This window comes from Phoxinus phoxinus (assembly GCF_949152265.1).
Source record: "Phoxinus phoxinus genome assembly, chromosome: 3".
Taxonomy (NCBI): domain Eukaryota; kingdom Metazoa; phylum Chordata; class Actinopteri; order Cypriniformes; family Leuciscidae; genus Phoxinus; species Phoxinus phoxinus.
In genome coordinates this window covers 17,605,129-17,630,209 of record NC_136878.1, presented here as the reverse complement: position 1 = coordinate 17,630,209, position 25,081 = coordinate 17,605,129, and the positions used below count along the sequence as shown (strand labels likewise).

Sequence of the window (25,081 nt, the reverse complement as noted above, 5' to 3'; positions counted from 1 at the left end):
CTACTCTGTCTTGTTACTAAGCAGCGCAAATTCAATGCAACAGAAACACTTTACATGTTTGATAGACCTCTACAGTACGCACTAATACAGGTAAGTTCTAGTATATGTGAAGTGTGTCGTTTATTATGATGAATACCATTTCTGTTGATCTTCCATCAAAATCGCTATTGTTTAAAATAATAATAAAATACCACTTTCTCAAGTCCAAACATTTTCAAGCTGTAAGTTAGTCTCTAACTTTACACAGTAAAGTTAAAAGTAAACAGTAAAAATAACAGTAAGTTAACGTTACTGTTTAGAGGTAACTTAACTTAGATTTTTGTTAGCACAAAGCACTCTAACTTTACTGTATCCATTTTAAACAGGTTAGGTACTTCAACTGAGATGGCTGACGTCAGAGAGCAGTTACTTTCCATTGAGGAAAAGTATAAACGTTTCAAACAACAGCAATTTATATTTATAACAGCTCTTGAGCGGTCGAGAGAGCACGCCAGGGACAAAACTGAGCCTGTCTCCACCGTCGCACAGGTTATGATGCACTAATAGTTTCCTTTTTGTATTGAAGATATCAAAACAATAGAATTACAATACAAAATTTCAAACGCTAGGGGGAGGTTTAAACAATACAAGAATAGTACTTTAAAGAATATAACGTTATGCCTGTAAAATTTGAATAGATTTTTTTCTTCGAGGGCAGTATTGACTCGATATTAACGAACTTAATGCTTTAAATAAAAAAAATAAAAAAAAATACATTTGTGTAGCCTATGGGAAATGTAGCCATTACAATAAAAATAAAGTGCGGGTTTGAGTTTCTTTGGAGTTTACAATAATACCTAAAAGAACAACTTTCCACTGTAACTTAATGTAACATTTTCATCAACATATCCAACAAGCATGTTGCAAAAAAAAAGAAAGAAAAAAAAAAGACACAAGGGCAGTGCAAAAATAAATGAACGGTACATGGTTTCCAAGTTAATTAAGCACTTTACGGTGTATGATGAAAAAATATTATTAACTTTACTTCAAATAGTATTATTAGCAAAAATTACAATACCGTTCAAAAGTTTGGGGTAGGTAGACTCGGTAAGACCTTTTAATGTTTTGCAAAGAAATCTTACGCTGCCCTGTTCCAGCCTTATTTACGCTGCATTCATTAACTATTCTAATTTGGTGCTCAAGAAACATGTCCTTTTATCATTCATGTTGGAAGCTACAGTTATGCTGGTCAATATTTTTTTTTGGAAACAATGGCGCATTTTTTTTCAGGATTCTCTGATGAATAGAAAGTTTAATTAACAGAATTTATTCGAATTAGATTTTTAAAAAGTCTTTACTCTCACTTTTGATCAATGTAATGCATCCTTGCTGAATAGATTTATTAATTTAAAAAATGACCCCAAACTTTTAAATGATAGTGTATGTGTAATTATAATCAGTTCCAAATATTATTAATTATTGTTTATTATTTGTACTCAATACATATATAATTACAGCATAATGTGAAGTTTGACCTAATCATTAAATGACGTTCCTCTGTAGGTCCAAAGGTACATGAATCACCACTGCAGCAATTCCACAGACAGACGCATATTTTTGCTTTTTTTGGAAATTATTTCAGATCTTGGAGGTGTTTTAAAACATCTCGAGTCCTCACTGTCAAGCCAAAACACTTCCTGTGAGAGCCTGGATACTTGCAGGGAGCTCCTCGGCCCCAACAGCAACATCAGTCAGCTAAGGGCACAGTTAAGTGACAGAAAAATTACACCATTTACAAACAATTAAATTGCTATTTAAATTATTAGAGCTTCAAATTTAGATCCAGGATAAGGATGCTTCTTTTTCTTTTAATTGATTGAAATCACATGGTAACATGAAGCTAAACAGTCATCGAATAGCTACAATGCAACTATTCATTACTACTTATTTTTTTCATTCACAGCTACCCACACAATGATATCAACCGGCTGAGCTGTGATGAAGCAAGGAATTTCTATGGTGGGATTGTTAGCGTGATTCCACTGGCTCTAGACCTCCTCACCACCTACAGTAAAGGAGGTGTTCAACATCTCACTCCAACAGCTACAGGAACATCTCAACCAACCGTGGCAAAGAATGTGGGAATGGTTGCAGACCTTGATAAAGACACCAGTGAGAAGCTGAGTAGATATAAAAAAGGCACAGGAGGCTGGCATGCTGGAAAACCAGCTTGGAAGCCACCAGGAAATACAGGGAAATAGATAATACTTTTTCCCTATACTTGCACATGTTTTTGCTTTCACATGTTTTCACAAAAGTATTATTATACAACTATAATTGTAAAATAGATGACTACGACAAAAAATATGCAAAACATATATATTTTATTTTTTGTTGATCATAGCAAGTTGAACACAAATCTGTTTTCTCAAATTCAAAATAGAGTCCCTGGTAACCTGTTACACCCATCACCGTCTGATTGTACCATTGTTCAGATAACTTATGACAAACGACTTCAGGTGACGGACAGGTTTCCTACTTTTTGTAAGTAAGGCATTTTGTGAAACAACAAAATGTTTGAGAGGGCTTTTGGTATAAAAACAACGTAAAGTCTGAGTGACAGGGAAACAAAGCACAAGCTGTAAGACCACACTCATGGTGAACTGTGATAAGAACAGTTTGAAAAGAAAGAAAAACAGCAGTGATTTCCATAGATTTCAATTCTCACTGTAAACTCTCCGAGCCATTTCCCCAGCTGGCAGGCCAAAGCCAGCATTTTACTTTCTTTGCAACAACACTTCACATATTCCATTTATATCTCGCACTGAAATCAAAGCCCTGGGGCAAGTTTTTTTTTAGAAAGAGATGAGTATATTGCTCTGCTAGGGTTCAGCAATCTTAAGAGGGCCTGAATTAAAAAAGAAGTGCTTTTGCTTCAGCCAGCTGCAGCCTATTATATGAAGCCTTTTCGTTGCAGATGGGGTCTGACCTGCGTGAAACAGAAATGAAAGAAAATAATAGAGGGACATAAGCCTTCTGGCTTAGAGCGAGCAGCTTCCTTTCAGAGTTTAGTGTGTCGAAGTATTGCAGTGGCCGTGTTTTGTACGCTATTAACACAAGAACATTCACCCGTCAGACATATCTTAGACCACAAAGATATTTTCATTTCTCAATAGGTCTCAACTGGACAAATGCACCTACAGCAGCCCGGCCTGTGTTCTAGAAGGCTCTGACGGTCCTGCAAAGCAGCAATCTAAATCGGTTTCTTTTTCCCCATCATCACTCATACCTTCGAGCTGGCATGAAGTATTAGCTAAGAAGTATTGCACTGGTGACTGGGCGCTACAATCCCAGTGGAGAACATTAATGCATAAAAATAAAATCTATTACTAGAAATACAACACAAGACTTGCTTATTCTCTATAGGCGAAGTGCACAAAGCACTGCTATGGCATACGCACACGACTTGCCTCAGCAATGAAATGTGATTTCTCATTCTACTTCACCTATGCCACATAGCTTTTTAGTTTTTCACATTTTTATCGGACTGATTGATTGTTTTTTCAGAGGCATGATCTATTTACAGTGCTTCGTTTGCAGTGATTAAACTCTGTATTGTGCAATTTTTGAGTCACATCAGCAGAAATGAACGATGTTCATCTCAGTGACTCAAAGGGGCATTTTACGTGGACAAATATAAGAGGATTGGAAACTGAACGGTACTATTACAAGAGCAAATACAGTGATTAAGTCAATACATTTGCTGGAAAGTACAGTAAAGAGGCCCAAATAACATCCAGCCACCACAAAATATAATCACCACGGTCGCTTACTGAATGCCAATTATAAAAAACAAAACAAAAATATACTGAATTAATATGAATTCATATTAGACAGGAGATAAGTGAACCATTTTTTTTTTTTTTTTGAAGACAAGATGTTCTCTTGCCACTGTGGTGACTATATGGCAACTACCAAGTGAAAACCTTTTTTTGGCCGTTTCATAATACAAGAGCTTTTAAAATGAACTAAAACATTGCAAACCACTCCAACAAAAAGAGTGTTGCGTTCTAATACTGGGTCCAAAATGATCCTCTTCTAACTGCGGACAATCATGTCAGCAGTGTACAATCAATGCTCATGGAGGGTCTCGTTGTAGTCCATGATCCGCAAATCCTGCTGCCTCCGCCGCTGAATATTATACGTTCGAGGTCTGTCCATGGGCTGCAGGTCAGCTTGGTCAGTAGCCCCTTCAAGCTCTATGCTCTCTGTGGGGTCTGTGATTGGCTGAACCTTAAGATCCTTGGAAAGGCAGGTGAGGGCAGCTGGCTCGCCATCATAGTGGCTCTCGCTCTTATTGCGAAACATCTCTCTGGCTCTCTTACCCAAAAAGCTTCCGGTACTGGGGTAAGAGCCAACTGCCAGCGGGGAGTCACAGGGGAGGGCAGGAAATGAACGGGTAAGGGCGGAAAGATCTTCTTCCTGGCTGCCATTATTGAATGCCGTGTGTGTTTGTGGAGCCCCGTCAGATATTTCACCATTGAAGCACATGTGCGTGCCTTCCTCTCTTTTCATTGGGTCAGCTGATAGAGATGGAGCAGATGGGCCTGTACTGTTTCCATTTGGCCTGAAACACAAATGAAAATATAATTCTTCTACAAAATTCAGCAACCCATCATCTTTCGGTCTTGAAAAGTCTTAAATACATTACAGAACACATTGTTTACATTTGTAAATCAGTACGTGGAGGAAAAACATCCGTGAATGACAATAATATGGACCACACCTCTGGTTGGAGGGACTGCTGAGCTCAGAAGTGGGCTCTGCTGGTGCTTTAGTATTCAGGTTTTTGAGCTCTATCTGGCTATAGAGCTCAAGCAGCTCAGATTGTAATGCCTGAGTGATGTACTTTTGGGCCAGATATCTGTTTTCTGAAGCCTGCAGCTGCTCCCTACAGGGAAAAAAACAACGCAGACAAGGATTAAATTAGTCAATTTTACATTAAGAATTGGTTGAAGAGATGAACAGAACCTGATAATCCAATCAATAAAGCAAAAAGATCCATCAACAACTACTCATTAGCAAACATTACAGGGGGTTCATGAGCTGAGATGAAAAGCTAATCATTTAAATGTAAAACTAAATAAAACTAAAATATATTTTTTTAATATATATATTTACCTACATGTCATGTGGCCATTAATCAAGATCAGAAAATGTGATCATGTTGTTAAAGTGCCCCTATTATGCTATTTTAAAGGTTCCTAATTTTGTTTTGGAGGTTTACAAAACAAAATTAACAGGTTTACATGCATCAAAGGTCAAAAACGCTTCAATTTTCTCATAATATAAATGTTCTCAATGACTCTCAAACGACTCGTCCGATGATTCATCATTAACTTTCAATTACAGCGCATACGTCAGGCGAGCACTAACGTGAATGACTGTTTGTAAAACAAATCTGTCTCCATCCTTTATAATTAATCAAAGTAGTAAGAACAACAGTCATTTAATGGACGCAACTTTAGGTAATAGTGGGCCCACAGCTGTTTAGCAGAAGTGTTTTGGTGAGACAGATGACAAGAGTTGGCAGGTTAGCCGGAGACCTACACAATATAAAACACAAAACTAGGCATTTTGAACACCTGGTAGAAAATATATACATCAATAATTAATCATACTTACAGGTTGTGATTCTGAGGAGTAAGTTGGTCCAAATAAAGTGGATACTGTCCAATCTTTGATGGATAAGCATTTGTAAATCCTATTTAGACCTCACAGAGATTTAAAAAAAGCAATCGTCAAAAGGTTATACTGCTGTTGTATTACTGTGGTAATTGTAACCACTGACCCTTCACATCCTCATCCTTTGGAAGTGTTTGCAAAGTGAATTTGCTTTTGCAGAGCACTGAGAGCAGAAAACTGTACACAACACGTACACAACCAGCTACAGTGTGTGAGCGCGGGTCAAAGCAGACGTTGTTCGCGGACAGCCAATGAAGACCATAGGTGGGCATTGTGCAAATGCTTGACTACGTTACGTATGCAGGTCACGGAAGTGAGACTAGAATTCCTGACGACTCTTTTACATGGTTAAGAGTCGATTATTTCTTTTGGGAGACAATAAATTTATTTATCGTGCACTTTTTGACTTTACAACTTTGCAGACCGTTTACATTCACAGACAGCTATATTAAACACTGCATGAAAGTGAATATTTGAAAAAGCATAATAGGGGCACTTAAAATGATTGAAATACGAACTGTAAATCTCATGGGGGACTTCAAGTAAATATTTTAGGTTATAGGGGTTCAGCTGATAAAAAGTTTGGGGATCCCTGTGATAATATAATACACTAACCCTATATAATATATATAATACCCTGTGTTTGGGCATAGATATGATTCATAATATGATTCAGATTCAATAGGATTCTCAATAAGATTCAGGACTACAAAAGCAGGAATAACCACATACGTAGCTTGGCTTTTGACATTCTCCAGCAGTTTCTTTTGTTCTCGGATGACTTGCTCTTTCTTGGTGAGTTGGGTCTCCAGGTCTGTGATGCGCTGTTGGGCGGCATCAAGTCTTTGACTCTGCTGGAGAGAGCTTTGCCTCAAACGCTCAACCTCACGCAGTGAAGATGCCTGCAGCATATTCAGCTCCTAAAAGTCACAAAAAGATCAAGTCTGAGTTGATCTGAGCACACCAAAGAAATTTTCAAGTTCAATGGTTTAAAGCTCTTATGATTGGGTGCTAATGTCTTGATATCAATAGAACAATTGATCACATTAGCCACTATTTCATGGATTGCTGTATAACTTTCTGGCTGGATAAAAAAAAAAGAAGCAAAATAGAGATCTGCTGAGTTTAAGCAATGATGTGATTTAAGAAGAAGTCATCAATAGTTAAGAACCATGACTACCTTGCTAGCCTCAGGCCCCAAGCGTTCAATTTCCTCTGCACATAACTTGTTGGCTTCACCCAAAAGCAGCAGCTGCTTGTTCAGGAAAGCCATCTGCTGCTCCATGTTTTCACTATTGTTTAGCTGACGTTGGATAAATCAGGAACACAAATCAAAATTAAACCAACCAAATCAATAAATATGGGCCACATCTAAAATATTCTTCCACTGTAATGGATAGCATTTTATATCCAGTATTTTTGTCACAAACACGTCTAACCTTGATGGACAGCTGGGTGAGCATGTGTCCCATATTACACACTTTGTTATTGGCTTTCTGCAGCCCTGCTTCCATTTCTCCAACCTTCTTCTGATTCTCCAGCAAATCACTCTGTATATGATACCACATAAAACAATTAGCTTTTAACACAGATGTCACACATTATTTCCACATTCCAGCAACAAAATGACAAACATGGACAATTATTGTTGCTGTATTATGAGTGAATAAGAGTAACCATGTAATTATTCATGTCCTATAACCCTATAATCACCTTTAGCTCCTGCATCTTTGAGTAGTAGTCATTCCGCTCTTTCTGTAGCTGCTGGATTTGAGTCTGCAATTGATTCACAAGAGCCTCTCTGTCTTCCTGTACCCGTCTGGAGCGCCGCTGCTCCTCCTGCAGGCTTACCTGCACCGTCTTGATCTCAACTTCCTGAAGTTTGAGTTGTGTTTTCTGCAACACACACACACACACAGGGGTTTTATCATTGTAATGTCACTAGTTATGTCAAGACGTAAACACTCACATTTTCAGCACTGATTATAGAGAAACATTTATAGAATTTCTCTGAATGGATTAGGTAAAATTTGATAAATGGAGCTAAAAGTATTATTTAATTAGTATGCAAAGAATGTAGAAAATAATGACTGAGAAGCTTTTGAATTATATGCAGAATTTTGCACAGGCCTGGGTAATCCTTCCAGTTTAATTTATTACCATGGAGTTGTTTTGCTCTTCCAGTGCAGTAGTGTTGACGATACGGCCAAACAGACGTCGGTTACGAAGCGCGTGTTGCTCTCTCTTATGTCTCTCATACAACAGCTGGTTATGCAGCAATAGCAGCTGATTGCGCAACATCCCCAGCTCATCTGATGATGCAGACACAGGACCTGTAAAAATACATTGCACTCAGTTAAAAAACAACATAAAAAGTGCTGTAAAGAAAAAAATAAAATAACATTAGGGCTGCATACAACAAACTGACATTTCAATATTTTTCTACGATGTATACATGAACAAAAAGCAATATACACATACTATATATATATATATATATATATATACACACTACTATCACATTTTTTATTTTAATATATCATGCAGCTCTACTTAGGATCTACAGGAATTCAGATTATAGCTGATCAGGACCACCACAAAGCTGTTTCTAAGGATTTGATAGTGAACTACACAGAAGACGGTAGAAGAATGAGAAAAAAATATATTTTTCAAGGAAAGTGGCAGGGAAACAAACACAGGAATGGTTGTAGGAGAAAAGTTGGAGGACACAATCGTCTTGAGCACGGAGAGCCTATGAATTAGTAAAATTTCTAAATACCTTTTCCTTTATTGCTATGCTGTTTACCTCCAGAGTGTGGGTCTGCTGATTGGCTTGGAGAGGATAGGGTTCTGTGAGAGAGCAAACGGACACCGTTCCGTCACATTTCCTCTAAAACGCTTTCACTGGTCATATTAGAAGTCAGAAGAACAGAAGCATACCTCTTCAGCTCTTTCTCATGAGTGTCATGACCCTGCTGAATAACACGGTCCAATACCTCCAGAGGGGAGGTGGCAGAAAGATCCTCCCCCTCCAGCTCCTCTCGGTCATCCTTTTCTCCTTCAGCCCTTTGAAAGGCCTCTGCGGTCTTCCTCTCCAAAAACAAAGATGCCACCTTAGGCAGGGCAAGGTCGAAGAGCGGCTCATAAGGCATGGATTCCTTGGTCAGATCAGACAGAGAGACTTTACTGCTCTTCCCGTTCTCGATGGGGGTGAAAGCAGGCCAGTGGGACCAGGAAGGTTGCTGCTCTCCACCTTTGGCAGAGCATTCAACCCTGTCTGGTGTGGACACTAAATTCTGCTCATGGCTGGGGTGAGATGAGAGAAGTGTGTCCAAGGAGCCTGAAAAAGAGCAATCCAGGCCTGGCCTCATTCCGAAGTCCAGTTTCCTATGGGTCAGACTCAAAATCTCCTCATTGATAGTGTCTAGAAAGAAAAAGTTAAAGATCATGTTGATGAGAGCAGAGCTCATTGAAAACCAAGGGATGATTGAAAACACTTGAAAAGCTGATTGTTATGCATGATGTCACCACTCTCACCATCCTCTCTCTCCCCGTCTGTCCTTTTGACAATGTCAGAGAGCTGTGCCAATGATGCTGGTGTCTTGGCATCAACTACAACTACACCTACACAAGTGGCGAAAGCAAAGCATATTAATATGCGTGTCACTTACTCGATGAAATGACACTGCATGAATCTCAGCAAATATTCTCACCGTTGTTATTAATACTTCTGGGTGTTAATTTTTTCAGCTCTTTGCCCGTCTGAATCACCTGAGCAGTTTTAGACAGTAAAGCATTTTCATGAAAACATGAATACTCTGAAGGAGTTTAATAAGTAACAAAGTAAATGCTTTATATGTCAATGTACCTTAGCCTGAGTAATGCTGGTATTTTGGGCAGGTTGCCCTATGTCCTCTGAAAGTGATGGGAGAGGAGATGACCCTGAAGGCGTGGAGGGAGATAAGGCCCATTTTCCATCCCCTGTAAAAAAACAACAACAAAAAAAACCTGAAGCCACCCGAGAGACCAAACAAACAAAAAGAACCATTCTGCTTTATAGCTAAGAATACATTTGGCTGACCTGGAGTGCTGGGGTTCCGTCCTGAGAGGTGGGAGGCACTATGCGAGATGTCAGAAACTGTGGTGGGGGACATTCCTCTAGAGCTGGGAGGGGTGGTCATCCCACACATTGAGGAAGGGCTCCACATCTCCTCCTTCGTCCCTGAGGAGTTCATCTCATCATTCTGTTGATGGACCAAACATATGCAGTAACGGATCATATAAGTGCAAATCTATTTTTAGAGGCTTGTTTTGACTTTCTGAACAATTTGGATAACCATTTACTATGGGTAAGCAATATACCGTACTGTCAAAATGCCCTTCTTGCTGAGTATTTACATAGAAACAGTCAGCTATGTCTTAAGTGAACAAGTAAGTTGAGAAAGAAATTGGATGTACATCAATCCATATCATATCAAATTGGATGTACTATATCAGTACATCTAATCTGTGCATTAGGTCTTAAAGTGACAGCAGCCTGATATACTTGTCTGTGTCCTTAATTTTAATCAAACAACACCAAAAAAAGAGAAAAATCACTCACTGCTCTTGACTGAATAACTTTAATAAGAATCAGTAAACAGTATATTTAAAGGTCCCATAAGGTGAAAATTGATTTTTATGGGATTCTGTGTCATTCTGTGGGGTTTAAATTAAAAGCTGTGAAAATATGAAAATCGCTCACTGCCGCCATTTCTCCACCCCCCACAAAACTAGACCAACTCCCAGCTAAACGGGCCAGTTAGAATTTGATGTATTTGCTACGTAGAAACTGGGTAATGGGTGTCGTGTTCCAAAACTCCACCCAGCCCCGCCCCCTTTCCCAACGTTTGCTTCGTGCCGCTGAGAAGAATCCAAGAAGAAGCAGGAGTCATGTCTGGAGTTAAGTTGTCCCTGAAAACCGGCCATGAGAAATGCATAATTTCAGGGTGCAGAGCAGACGCGGCGTCAGCCGATTTTTTGGGCTGTATTTTGAAATGTTAACTGACAAATATGAAACCAGACAATAGCTTATGTAAACCCCCGAAATCATAAGTTGCCTTATTTTATTGTGCTTTGGATATGCTGCTGTCTCTGACTGGTGATTGTTGAAATCTGTCTCACACAGGGACAAGTTAGTGATTTCAGCCTATCATATCTCCAGGATTTGCGCACAACAGCAAACAATCTCACAGCAATTAAAAAAATGAATAACGCAGTCAGCACCGCCGCAAAGTCCTCTGACAGATGAGATGTTGTCAGGCTATATGTTAGTAAAATTCTGAAAAACAAACTTTCCTGTATCTTACCAACTCTTCAATATCACGCGTTGGGCAAATATGGCGCGCCCTGTATCACGCAAAAGAAACTACGAGCATGTAACGTCGTGTTCTGTTGTCAATTAAGTATTGAAATAACCAAAAGGGAGATTAAAGCTGCGTCAAAACTATGGAAGTAAAATAATGGCAAATGTTTTTGAAAGAAAAAACATTTTTGAAACCAACTTATTCTTGAAACCAAGAACCTTTTCCAGTCAACTGCGGCGCACAGAGAGCCGGGGATAAGAGTAGGTGGCCGTGTGTCAGGTAACGCTATGTGCCGTGCACCGGAACATAAAACACAGACACATCACTGAAAGTATGATAATAACATGAAAACACATTCACTCTAAGTGGTTTCTGTGACTTTCGAATGTTTAGTTGTGGGCTGACCATTCCAGTCATCAGCGAATCCAAGCGTTTGTGGGAGGGGAGAAAAAAGGCTCTCAGAAAAGTGTGGGAAAATCAACCCAACTATTTTTTTTGGGTAACACTATTAAATTAGTGTTTAATAGACACATATAAACGTTACAAATATAAGTTTAAGTGTCACCATATGGGACCTTTAATTTATACAGTGAAGACAATGCAGAGTTTTATTTTTACATTTCACCATTTAATTTCTGCATTATTTCTTACTTCTGTGAAAAAGCCGAGATCTACCTGAATAACTTAAAGGTGCAGTAAGCGATTTATGAAAAACGCTGTTGAAAGTGGATCGGCCTGAGCACCGCAACAAACTTGAAGCCGATCAGCAGTAGGGGGTGTATACACTCATGATGGGGGAAGAGAGAGTGAGCAAGAGGGAGATTTGAAGAAAGACTGTTGAAAGAGAGATAGCTGAGAGTCATTACAAAAAAGAAAATGTTAAAGCAGAGTAGGGGTGTGAGATATCACGATTTTTGATCGTGGACAATTAAAATGTCTCCACAAACTTCTTTAGAAGAAATACCGAAGTATCGTGCTACAGAGCATTATATCAGTTCAGTTCTGGGGCCTCCATCTCAACTTATGGTACAACGCAACGTACATTCACATCACGTTAACGCAGAGGTACGGGACACTGCAATTCACCATTATTTGCATGTGCTTTAAAGCCTTGCCGTTTAAACATTCCATTCGCATGCTGATGTGCTGTTCTAACATGCGCTTTTTTTATGAGTGCGTACACCCGAAGCGCAAAGGCACTGAAAACCTGTCAAACAGCGCCTGGTTACTGGACGAAGTCATATTTAGAATCGTATTGTGCTAATACTGTCAAACACACAGTTGGTTATGTCTAAAGTAAAAGCAAACATTTGAGAGAAAATATGGTGCGTGTGTCATATGCATGTATATTAGGCGCATCACGTCCTGGGGCCGGTTTCACAAAGCTATTTTAGACCGGTCTGTAGTGTTAGACAAGTCTAAAATTTGTTCATAGACTAGTCTAATGCAAGTTAGACTGTTTCACAAAAATAAAGACTGACTTAATTTAGACCAAAAAATTAGACACCTTACCCCCAGGCTAACTTCGGTCTAAGACTATGTTACCTTGGCAACCAGCAGTAACAATCAGTTACATAACAAACAGCCAAAAGAAAAGGGAAAATGGCTCATAATTTGTGGTTTGCAGACAACGTGGAGAGCGCTGAGAAGGGAAAGGGTTTTTAGGGACCGCAGTACCTACTGGAAATATATAATGATGAGGACTTCATCGTCGGTTTCGTTTTTGTATCTTTTCTGTACGTCTTTAACGCTCAACGGTCGGATTAACGCTGTTAACTGTCATAGCAATCTTTTTCCAAACATTTCTTCTTGTTACTACCGGTGCATTCTCCGCTAAATTTCCTAAATAAAATGTCCTTGTAACTGTTATACTCCTCCAACAAACACATATTTTCTGCTGGGATAAACTGCACTGAGCGGCTGAATGCGCTTTTAACACTTTCTATGACAAGCGGATGCGATGAGACCAGGTTTCCGGTTTCGTCATGCGACGTTCGACATATACCCTATAGTTTTTTCCTATATGGTAATCAATGGGGACCAGCAACCGTTAGCCACACTCCTCAAAATATCTTCTTTTGTGTTCAGCACAAGAAATAAATTAATACAGGTTTGGAACAACATTAGAGAGTGAGTAAATAATGACAGAATTTTTATTTTTGGGTAACTGTCCCTTTAAGGACAAGCGGCAGCATGTTTACTATTAGGGCTACTGTCTCTTTAAGATCTGCGCGCAACGAGTCTACACGCATTTGACAAGGCAGATTTTTTCTTCATTTTTTCTATTGTTCTTTCACTTTAGACATAACCAACTTTGTTTATGTAAACCTTGTGTGTATTTGACAGTATTAGCGCAACAAGATAACTTAGTTCAGTAACGGGCGCTGTTAGACAGGCTTTTAGTGCATGTGCGCGCGTCGGGTCTATTGCGCTCAGAAAAGCGCCCGTCAGAACAGCGCATCAGCAGCGAATGACATGTTTAACCGGCAAGGCTTTAAAGCACATGCAAATAATTCATTTTTATGAACTACAGTGTCCCGTTCCTCTGCATTTCATGTGGATATACGTCGCGCTGTACAGTATGTTGAGACGGAGGCGCCAGAAATGCAAACTGATAAAATGGACGATCCTACGATATTTCTTCAAAAGCTGATCGTGGAGACATTTTAATCGTCCACGATCAAAAATCGTAATATCGCACACCCCTAATCTGAAGTCTGGTCTATCTGAGGCCTAATAGTAAACATGCTGCCGCTTGTGATACAAGGGATAGTTCACCCAAAAATGAAAATTCTGTCATTATTTACTCACTCTAATGTTGTTCTAAACTTTCTTTCTTGTGCTGAACACAAACTAATATATTTTGGAGAATGTGGGTAACCAAACAGTTGCTGGTCCCCATTGACTTACATAGGAGGAATAAATATACTATGGAAGTCACTGAGGACCAGCAACTGTTTGGTTACCCACATTCTTCAAAATAACTTTTATTTTCAACAGAAGAAAGAAACTTATTCGGGTTTAAAACAACTTTAGAGAATAAATATTGACAATTTAAATTTTAGGGGGGAACTATCCCTTTAACGTTAATAAAACAACAAAACACAAAGAGAAAAAAATCACTCACTGCTCTGAGAACTTTAATATTAGCTTTAATAAGAATCAATGTATAATTTATACAGTGAGGTCTATGTAGTGTTTTATTTTCATATTTGTTCATTTAATTACTTTCTTTAATGCTACTGTTAAATACACTTACTGTAACTGAAAAAAATAAAGCACTGATTATGTGCATTTTTGTTCTTATTTTTTAATAACAAAGAAAATAATGACAAAGATTTTTATCTTCAACACATTGGCCTAAATGTGTGCCATTCATTTTTATTCGATATTTTGTTACCTAAGGCTTTGTTTTTAAAATAGGGACAATAGTTTGGCTGTAATGCTCAATCACTTGCAAAATAGTAAAACCAACATGAAAAAGAAACGTGATAAAATCTTGAATTTCCTGAAAAAAATTGTGATATGATATTTTTGCCATATCCCCCACCCCTGGAATATCACTGGAAAAAGAAGGGTTATGATCAGGCAAGAATTTTAGGACCCGCGTTAATATTAGAAAAGAGTTCCAAGCTGGAAGGTTTGATTCTCAGAAATCACTTACTACACATTTAAAGCACACTTTTATTTGTATCTTTTTCTATTGTATTTATTTGTCATATTGCATGCATTTACATTCCTAGTTCTTATTTTATTACTTATTACTGACTGTTTACTTATCTTTAATATGATTGAGAACTTTTACTTTTTACTGTACATTCGATGGGCTGGTATATGTTTTAAAGCAACACCAAGTAGTTTTTCAACCTTCATAATATATTTCCAAGACCCTTGTGATGGTACATCGACTTACAATAGGTAGAATGACACGTCTGCCATAGCCTGACGGGGTCTGTATCGCTTTTACTGGCACTACGGAACTTCGGGGTTCGGGTAGTAACCCGAGCACAAAAAGAACTACAATATTCGACTGCTTTACGGCATACCTCACTTCCCTCACTTCCTCAAATTCGGACGTGAGAGCCCAAATAGCGTTTGTTTGCCGGCTGGTATAGCGTCTGTATGTTGTTGTCACGGCCGAAGCAGCAACTAAACCGAAGGAGGCAGAGGTTTTGTCGGAGGAGACTAGGAAGAGAAAAAGGGAGAGTGATAAAATCAAAGTCCGAACGAGGATCAATATTGGTCCAGCGTTCGCTTGCTGGCGTGAGCTAAAGGAGGAGGGGTGCCCGACCGATGCTGACTTGGCCGTCATGCTGTCGGACTAGTAATAGCTACATGATTATACGGACAAAATCATCTTTTAGGATAACTATCCTAATGACTGCAGGCTGATAGTCATGTTTGTTTATTTTATTCATTTTCTGGTGAAAGTGTCTTGCCTCAGGCTATAATGCAAATCGATTTTTCAAATTTGCAGATTCATCTATGGTTGCTTGATATTATAATATTGACGATATATGGCTATTACCTACCACACAAACATTGAATTGAATTAGCATATCCATTATGTAAAACAGTAGCCAATAGGCTACTAAAATGACGCTGGCTTGTAAACGTGAGATACGCGATCTTTTGGCGTTTGAAAAAAATAAAACCCATGAAATTATATTCACATGACATGCTGACATATATGCCACTTTACCTGGGATGAAGAAATTTCACACGCAACGCAGGCAGTCTGCCCAAGACGTAAGAACTGTCAACAAATTCACGTATATCCCCTGGTGTAACCATGACAGATTTTGCGACAGTAGTAGAAGACAATACTGTTTGCTAACTGTAGGGGGACCCTGAGAGCAAAAGCTACTTGGTGTTGCTTTAACAACCTTATTTCCAGAACAAAATAACTGTATTGTGCTATCTATTGTGCTATCTGAAATAAAATTTATCATAAGGTAATATAAGATATTGGTCATAATGTCTAACCCTACTATGTACAGAATCATTTCAACACCACAGTAAAAGTTTTATACATTATTGGATCAATAATTGAAAAATTCTTACTTGATGGTTGGAGGCCTGTGCGCTGGAACCTGAGTCTTGGGTTACAGTGAGATAAGGTAGTGACAGAGAAAGAGACTGACGAACAGCAGCCATTGGTGTGACGGATGTGATTTCTGTTAGGAGAAAAATAGGTAAGATTCACAATCAGTATTCTCACAAGAAAAAAGATTGTATTAACTATTAAATACAATGTAAAACACTGAAGTTGAACCTTCTTTTAGAGATGAAGAGTTGGTAATACAATTATTTATATTATAGTTTTTTAGTTGATGTATGTATAAATGCATACACAGATGGTCTAAAACATTATGGCCACTCACAGGTGAAGTGAAAAATGTTGATCTCCTTACAAGGCAAGGTCTGGGTTAATTAGATGGTAAGCGAACAATCCGTTCTTGTAGTCAACATGTTGGATGCAGGAGAAATGGGCAGGAATAAAGATCTAAGCATCTTTGACAAGGGCCAAATTGTTATGGCCAGACAAATGGGTCAGACTATCTCTGAAACGGCAAGGCATGTCGGTGGCTCCTGGTCACCAGTGGTGAGAACATATCGAAAGTGGTCCAAGGAGGGACAAACCACAAACCGGCGAGAGGATGTTGGGAATCCAAGACTCATTGATGCAAGACGGCAACAAAGGCTATCCCATCTGGTCCAAACAGACTAAAGGTCAACTGTGGCACAATTAACAGAAAAATTATGGTGATGGGAGGAATGTCACAACACACAGTGCATCGCACCATGCTGCGTAGCCACAGACTGGTCAGTGTACCCATGATGACCCCTATCCACTGTCAGGGGTCACTTACAACTGGACCATTAAGCACTGGAAGAAAGTAGCCTGGTTCTATTAGTCCCATCTTATTTTGTATTATATGGACGGCTGTGTACATGGGGAAGTGATGGCACCAGGATGCACTGTGGGACAACGACAAGCCGGTGGAGTGTGATGCTCCGGGCAATCATGTTCTGCTGGGAAACCCTTGGTCCAGCCATTTGTAAATTTGACAATCGCCACTTACCTAAACGTTGCAAACTAGGTACACTCCTTCATGATAATAGTGTTCACTTGTGGAGTGGCCTCTTTCCTCAGCATAATGCACATCACACTGCACACAATGTTCAGGAATGGTTTAAAGAACATGGTGAAGCGTTCAAGGTGTTGCCCTGGCCTCCAAATTCCCCAGTTCTCAATCTTACTGAGCATTTGTGGGATGTGCTGGACCAACAAATTCGATCACTCCACCTCGCAACTTACAGGACTTGAAGGATCTGCTGGTAATGTCTTGGTGCCAGATACCACAGGACACCTTCAGGGGTCTTGTAGAATCCATGGTTCGGCGGGTCTACTGTTTTGATGGCACATGGTGGACCAACAGCATATTAGGCAGGTGGTCATAATGTTTTGTCTCATATGTGCATGTATTTGTTTTGATAATTATATTTGTTGCTCTTTATTTGTGTTGAAGGCCTTTGTGCGGAAAAGCCTTTTTTTAAATACAATTTCCCATTAGGAAGATTTACAGGAAAGAACAAAACAGGACATCACTGAATTAATAACAGAAAAGGTCACTGGACATTATATGTCATTTTACCATGGATACTGAGCTCTGAGGATGATCTGCTATTGTCTACAGGGCGCCGTGGTATGTGATCTGACAGAGAGGAATATCCCTCTTCAGATGATGCCTCCTTAGAATCCAGCGAAATTTTGGCACATTCAATCACAATATCATGTGGCTCAAATCTCTTCCATCTAAACAAAATTAAAAACAGTAAAGAATGAACATTCACATTGTAATTAACAAAAAAAGCATAATATTTCATTTTACATACCTAATTGGATCAACCTCATAGTCTTTGGTTCCAGTGATGAGCTCAGGATGTATCCGTACATGCTCTAACATGGGCTGACATAAAAACAGAAGGAAATTATAGAACGGATTTGGGAATAGTAAACATAATTTTTGACAATTCTTCAAAATTGTGAGCTCACCTTCACCACTTCCTCAAATGTGTCAACATTTTCTTTCATACTATAGTGGGCACGTAAATATGAAACAAAGTTACAAGGATACATCCCATATAAACGATGAAAAAGTGAGTACACGCTGGCATGTAGATGGACTGCAAACACACCCTGAGCACCTACAGGACACATCCATAGAAAGAGTACCTTTACACCAAGTTATGTTTCTACCATCTAAACATAGCACTTCAAAGATATATAGCTAAAAGAATTACAAAAGACAAATTTGTTTGCAATGTTTATGGCAGAGTACCTGGGTGACGTTGATTCCATGCAGCAAGCCGTCCAAAGATATCAAAGTACTCGCACAGAAGTTGTTTGTTGGTTTGAGGAATCATGGGTAGTAGAGTGATCAACACCAGCACACCAGTTATGAGAATTACAACATCTGAGTCAGTCTGGAAGTAGAGATTTTTTTTTTACTACCATTACCATTTAAAAGTATGGGCTCAGTAAGATTCTTTTATCTTTTTTTTGCATTAAAGACTATTTGTAACATTAATGTTACAAAATATTTATATTTCAAATACCGGTAAATGCTGTTCTTTTGAACTTTCTATTCATCAAAGAATCCTGTTTTTTTTTTTCACGGTTTCCACAAAATATTAAAGCAGCACAACTGTTTTCAACTGATAATAAGAAGCACTAAATCAGCATATTATAATTATTTCTAAAGAACCATGTGACTGAAGACTGGAATCACAGGAAAAGTTACATTTTCAAATACATTAAAAGGAAAACATTTTTACTGATCAAATAAATGCAGTCTTAGTGAGCATAGGATACTTCTTTCAAAAACTTCTTAAAATATTCTTACAGAATGCAAACTTTTGAATGGTAGTGTATGTAGACATACATGTATGTTTACATATGCACACACACATTATATATATATATATATATGTATATAACAAAAGTACAACATAAAGGTGAATAAAGAACAATCTTCATTTTTGGGTGAAATATCCCTTTAAAACATTTTCTAATGTTGTATTCCATTCCTCAAATATCTCAGGTCAGAACAACCCATTTGTAACCCCCATTACATTTGACTGGCCTTTAGTTTGGTACCTTGAGGCATTTGAGCAGCGAGACAAGAAGAGGGAAGCGTGCGATCTTGTGGATCCATGGTGGCTGCTTGCGAATAACATGGCCAAGGAGAGTGATAGTGGACAGACGGCAGCTCTGCTTGCCCATGCATTCATTCATCTTATCTAAAAGATACTACAGAGAAATAAATCCAGATAAGGCTGTTATTCATCTATCGCTGATATTCTGTAATCCATGATGACATCAAACAGTATTCATCAATGTGTATACGGTATACGAAAGAAAACTGAAGATGGTGGCTATTTACTCACCTTATCATGGGGCTCCCTGACAGAAGACAGGATGTCCAAAGCTTGAGATGAGCTTGTATCCAGGAAATAGTCCACGAGGCTATTCAGCAACATGGTCCCTTTTTCTACCGATCAAATTGTAAAAAAATAAAATAATAATAATAATAAAAATAAAAGAAATGCATGTATCCACTGATACTGACAACTAATTACAAATATATAAAGTAGAGAAATGCAAACAAGAGTTGAACAGGTGTTGATACAATTTTCTCAATTTGACCAATGTACCCGAGTAATGATGTAAACAGAAGACATGACTAACCTGCGCTGAGAGATTCCTGTAGCAGGTTTTTGACCTGCTCCAGCTCGTGCAGGTCAGTGGACTCCAGAAGAGGGACAAGGTCAAACACATTTGGCTGGTCTTTGGCCATAGCTGTGCAGGACAGTGGGCAGGACTGATGCCTTTGTCACAGCATAAACCGATGCCCTGTGGTGTCAGCATGGGGTGTCTATGCATGAACTACAGACAAAAATTGGCAAAACACAATCACTACTAAAAACATAAAATAATAATTTTAATGACGACAAACTTGCTACTAAATCTACATGTATATATACGTACACTGTACATACACACATAATACATGCATGCGTCTTCAAAAGTTTGGGATTGGTAAGATTTTTTATGCTTTTAAAATAAGTATCTTATGCTCAGCAAGACTGTATTTATTTGTTCAAAATTACAGTAAAACCAGCAATATTGTGAAATATTTTTACAATTTAAAATAGCTGTTTTCTGTGAATATATTGTAAAATTTAATTTATTCCTGTGATGGCAAAGCTGAATTTTCAGCATCATTACTCCAGTCTTCAGTGTCATATGATCCTTCAGAAATCATTCTAATATGATGATTTGCAGATCAAGAAACATTTATGATTATTATTAATATTTGAAAACATCATTTCTTTTGTGGAATACGTAATGCATTTTATTTTCAGGATTCTTTGATGAATAGAAAGTTCAAAAGAACAGCATTAGTTTGAAACAGAAATCTTCTCACTTTTGATCAATTTAATGCACCCTTCCCTTGCTAAATAGAAATATGAATTTCTTTAAAAAAAAAACTTTGAACAGTAGTGTATAGTATCGTTCAAAGGTTTGCAGTCTAGGCCTATTTAAAAATTAAACCTGCAAAGTGGTTTACACTGTTAAAACTGTTTCCACTATTAACCACCACAGCTGTTTTTTAACATTGTTAATAATCAGAAATGCTTCTTGAGCAGCAAATCAGCATATATTTGAATGATTTCTGAAGGGTCATGAGACCCTGAAGACTTGAGTAATGATGCTGAAAATTTAGCTTTGTTCACAGGAATAAATTATATTTTACAATATATTCACATAGAAAACACAGCTATTCAAAATTGTAGTTTTGATCAAATAACTTACTGAGCATAAGAGACTTCTTTCAAAAAAAAAAAAGAAATCTTACCAATCCCAAACTTTTGAATGGTATTGTATATACATGCATAGGGGTAGGACAAAATAATGTTAACACTGGAGAAATACACAATATTTCTATACTAAGGTGTATACCAAAATTTGCCTTTAATACTTAATCAAATAGATCAATACAACTTTTTAATAGTCTCCAGTAAAATGTCATCTATCAGAACATCTGCCATAGCTTCAGAGATGATAAACACTCTTCTCTCCAAAACTGCCCACAGTAGTTCAATAATACTCAAGTCAGGTGATTTAGCTGACCAGGACAGATTAAGATCATCTTGGCGCTCTTGGCGCTTGGATTTTGTAGAATCATGGTCTTCAGTGTGAATATTGAGGTTTGCGGTCACTTTGCTGCAGTTGTTCTGTGTTGTTTGGACACAATCCTTCTTGTTCGACCATCCCTACTATTCACTTTCGGTTTTTGCCCTCTATTCTTCTTTGCTGATAAAGTCTTGCCATGCTTTGTGTACACATCCATAATCATGATGACTATTGTTCTTAAAACACACAACAACTACCGGTAGGCGCTTAAGGTTACAGATGCTCTTGTTAAACAGGCTCTGATGATTTGCCCATTTCACACTTGTTTGTACTAAACACTGCACTGATATACAAATTAGAGAATATAAACAATAAATAAAATATAATCGCAATGTTTGTTTTTTTACTGTAGCTGACACAAATGATATTAACCCCTATAATAATGTCTGTGTTCACATTATTTTGTCCAACGACTGTACATGCATACTGTACACAATCTTTCAAATGTCTGGGGTTAGTAAGATTTTTTTGTTGAAATCAATGCTTTTGTCACCATTTTATTAATTTTTTGGACATGTGCCATGGTAATACTGTCTGAGAATGTACCATTGGTATTCTTTAAAGTAGTCTACCACCACGTAGGCTAAATACCATAGTAAGTTACACGAACATGGTATTCACTCAGCAGCATCCTGGCATAACCACCTGAGACCATCACAAAACAGTAGTATTTTGTGAGTGTGTAATCTCAACAACCCACTCGTCCATGATGCTCAAAATGCTGTCTAGATAGTCAGTTTACTAAGTGTTGAGACGCAGCCATTATGAAAATCAACTGTAGCCTGTCAGATTCTCCAGCGAAGAAAGTTGAGCTGCGAGTGTCCGTAAAGACTGAATACAAAATAAAGGAAATTAGACTTTTGACTTCACGAATACTAAACCTAATATTAATCGAAGACATTTAACTGTTACTCTCAGTCTTACAGTAACGTTAAGTGTTAAACTCAACGAGTAAAGCAAAGTAGTTTTTGTAAACGCCATGTACTACGTGACAGCAGCGCATTCATCACTGCTGGCAAGCGAGGGCTTTAACTCTACCTCACGTCCATGACAGCTTTCGCCATTTATTTTTACTAAAACCCGACTTGCTCTCAGACAAATGTGACACATTAAACATATACCAGGCGACTCAAAAACAATGTATTACCGTACAGAAAGAGCGAACTTCAAACAGTCGCCATCTTGAACGCCTCACGACCTTTTACACTGCTGAGCTGTTTGCGCAGATGAAAAACTTAAGATCCGTGACGATCCCAGTGTAAGTGCAATCCAGTGGTGAGGGTTGAAGGGTTTATGTTTAATTATAGAAAGGATACTGACCGACTCTTCTGTCTCGCTGTCACAAGATCACGGCATGAGTAACAGAAAGGTGTGAAGTGCTGCTGTGCAATATGAGAGCTAGCTAAGCATGTAGCGGCTTCAGCATGACAGAAGCTCACCGCGCATGCGCGGGAATTTAAAGGACAAACATGTTTATTTGCAAGAGAGCCAGCGTACTGAGTATTAAAATATATAGGCCTATAACGAAAGAATACTGTCAGATAGTAGTTTGCAGTTCATGATACTAAAACGTATTGCATCATATGCATATGACAGTGAACGTGGCAGAAAAAAAAATATTATTATTAGGCTACAACTATTATTATTTAACAACAATTAATAATAATATTATCATTATGAATAATAATAACCAACTCTGTTTAAGAGTTTTGCTTGTTGTCTTGCAGTGTGCAAACAGTTACTGCTACTGATAATAAATGATAACAGAACAAGCAGAATGTTGTTTCTCGTGCAAACAAATCTTATAATGACCTGCTGTAAGGGTTCCCATAAACTATTTGCAATGTGTGATCAGATTTTCATTCTCTGGTTTCGTATATGAAAGCGTATAAAATGTCCGGACAAAAAATATTGACCTTGTTTTAATTCAATAAGTAAATTGTCCCCAAAAGTGTAAGGACACTTAACACCAGAAAACAATTGTCATAGAAAAATACAGCAAAATATTAAACCAAACCAAAATAGTAAATTTAACAGCTGCTGTGATTATCTCTTTCATCAACTAAGTGCAAACAAACCAGTCTGCAACTCTGCATCTCACTGAGCTCTTCTCCTAATAAAGTGCGGTGTAATTATAGTCTGTTGAGAGGCGTTAATTAATGAGGTTGCTAATGCATATCTGATTTATTCATTGCTCAAGGGAGAATATCAAAGAGCTATTGGCAAAACTTACCAGAAAGGATAGCAATCAGATAACACCTTTACAGCATTTACAACAAGCACTGGGGGACCCAATCCTGCAGCAAAAGACCAATAAGAAAAAAGGGATGGACATGAGATTGACCAGGTGCAAACCCAGATAACACTCCAGCTTCATGCTGATATGCCTAAAATACTGATGATGACGTGAGTGCTGTGAAACCAGCAGAAATCTCTGCAGCTTTTTTGGGGGGGTTTTGATCTCACTCATTCAACATGCCCACTCAAACTTCTAGATCCCCTGGCATGACTCCATGACTCCAGACAAGTATGATTTAACCCTTACAGATATTAACTTCATATAGCATTTGATAATTTAGTGTGCATATACATGCTCTTTATTTTATTAATGCATTGTCAATAATTTTTTTAAAATATAGCATATGACTTTCATTCCACTGTTATTGTTAAATAGAAAAACAATACAAATATTAAACATTAAAAATAAAATACAATAATGTCTATTTGTTAACATTAGTTAACTTAACCCTTGTGCATCAATCAAAAAAAGTTACACATATAGTGGACAAAAATGTCTGTGTCAAAAAACTGTCATAAAAATATCATGCTTGGGAGCACAGAGTTAAGTATGGTCTCATTTTAAAGAAGACCATTGGTAGCTTATTGTTATATAAAAAAAGTTATATAGGTTTAAGTTAATGAAAATTATTTATGAACATTATTTTATATAAAATGTATATTTTATGAAACATGTTGAACTCTAAAACTGATAGAAAACCAGAGCCATACATCTAAGTTGTGTTCCAAATTGGAGGTTGATATCTCAAAAAATGAGCTTTCTGTAAGATTTTGTTTGGGCGCAGTACAACGTTTTCCCCATTAGATGCCAGCAAAACTCCACTGGTGCACACAGTGGTTTGTGATTTGCAGTTGTTTTTCTCTCTCAAATATTACAAGCATACACACGCACATTTTTTAAATGCAAAGCACACTCTCACACATCCATACCAACACACCCACACAATTATTGATGCTAAAAAATGAAAATTTGAAGCCTTGCCAACAAGCCTCTTAACAAAGATTGCACCATTTTTTATAGTTAATTGGCTCTGGGATTAAAAATCGCAGTTTTAATGGGTTTAAATGCAGACATTTTGTCAAGTATTTTGTGTAGTGCAAAATTGTTGTTGTTTTTTAAAGGAAATGGGGGTGAAATAATACAATTCTAACACACCTGTGCCACACATTTATGCAGTTGGCATTAAGGCAAAATGTTAAATAAATAAAAAAAAACACAGAAAAAGACAAAAATGTCCACAAGGATGCACAAGGGTTACACAATATATTTTTACAGCATTTATTAACCTGTTAGTTAATAAAAATGATTGTTCGTGGTAGTTCACAGTGCATTTACTAATGTTAACAGAAACAACTTTTTTTTAGAAACTATTAGTAAAACAATAAATGAACATTAACTAAGATAAATGAATGCTGCAGAAGTATTTTTCATTGTTCATGTTAACAAATG

At 37.8% G+C, this 25,081-nt stretch overlaps 2 protein-coding genes across 16 annotated transcripts; one reads left to right on the top strand and one right to left on the bottom strand.

Annotated features, from left to right (window-relative positions):
• The first annotated feature begins 43 nt into the window (after positions 1–43).
• On the top strand, positions 44–2,364 carry spaca9 (sperm acrosome associated 9). Its single transcript, XM_079606085.1, has 4 exons — positions 44–90; positions 366–528; positions 1,543–1,745; positions 1,943–2,364. The coding sequence occupies exons 2-4, from the start codon at positions 385–387 to the stop codon at positions 2,238–2,240; spliced, it is 645 nt and encodes a 214-aa protein (XP_079462211.1). The 5' UTR covers positions 44–90; positions 366–384; the 3' UTR covers positions 2,241–2,364.
• tsc1a (TSC complex subunit 1a) lies at positions 2,345–22,814 on the bottom strand. 15 transcript variants are annotated; one of them, XM_079606075.1, is made up of 23 exons: positions 22,650–22,781; positions 22,034–22,164; positions 19,825–20,022; positions 19,524–19,627; positions 19,234–19,386; positions 18,416–18,560; positions 18,130–18,281; positions 17,970–18,043; positions 17,729–17,889; positions 16,134–16,246; positions 9,806–9,968; positions 9,593–9,705; positions 9,438–9,495; positions 9,262–9,348; positions 8,665–9,148; positions 8,504–8,574; positions 7,885–8,057; positions 7,438–7,620; positions 7,164–7,274; positions 6,905–7,027; positions 6,457–6,644; positions 4,766–4,930; positions 2,345–4,606 (listed from the first exon to the last, which is right to left on the bottom strand). In XM_079606075.1, the coding sequence occupies exons 3-23, from the start codon at positions 19,931–19,933 to the stop codon at positions 4,111–4,113; spliced, it is 3,426 nt and encodes a 1,141-aa protein (XP_079462201.1). In that variant the 5' UTR covers positions 19,934–20,022; positions 22,034–22,164; positions 22,650–22,781; the 3' UTR covers positions 2,345–4,110. The 15 variants fall into 15 exon arrangements, with proteins under 15 accessions (XP_079462201.1, XP_079462194.1, XP_079462198.1 ...); XM_079606068.1 differs by having other exon boundaries at positions 8,531–8,574; positions 22,650–22,763; XM_079606072.1 differs by having other exon boundaries at positions 8,531–8,574; positions 9,262–9,342; positions 21,880–22,164; positions 22,650–22,762.
• Between the last annotated feature and the right edge of the window lie 2,267 nt (positions 22,815–25,081).

Coding starts and splice junctions, on each gene's coding strand:
- tsc1a (XM_079606074.1), bottom strand. CDS start 19,933: ATGGCCAAAGACCAGCCAAATGTGTTTGACCTTGTCCCTCTTCTGGAG. Junction 9,349..9,437: donor CAGAAGTATTAATAACAACG/GTGAGAATATTT, acceptor CCACTTGTGTAG/GTGTAGTTGTAGTTGATGCC. Junction 7,621..7,884: donor AAGAGCAAAACAACTCCATG/GTAATAAATTAA, acceptor TGTGTGTTGCAG/AAAACACAACTCAAACTTCA.
- spaca9 (XM_079606085.1), top strand. CDS start 385: ATGGCTGACGTCAGAGAGCAGTTACTTTCCATTGAGGAAAAGTATAAA. Junction 529..1,542: donor CTGTCTCCACCGTCGCACAG/GTTATGATGCAC, acceptor GTTCCTCTGTAG/GTCCAAAGGTACATGAATCA. Junction 1,746..1,942: donor ATCAGTCAGCTAAGGGCACA/GTTAAGTGACAG, acceptor TTTCATTCACAG/CTACCCACACAATGATATCA.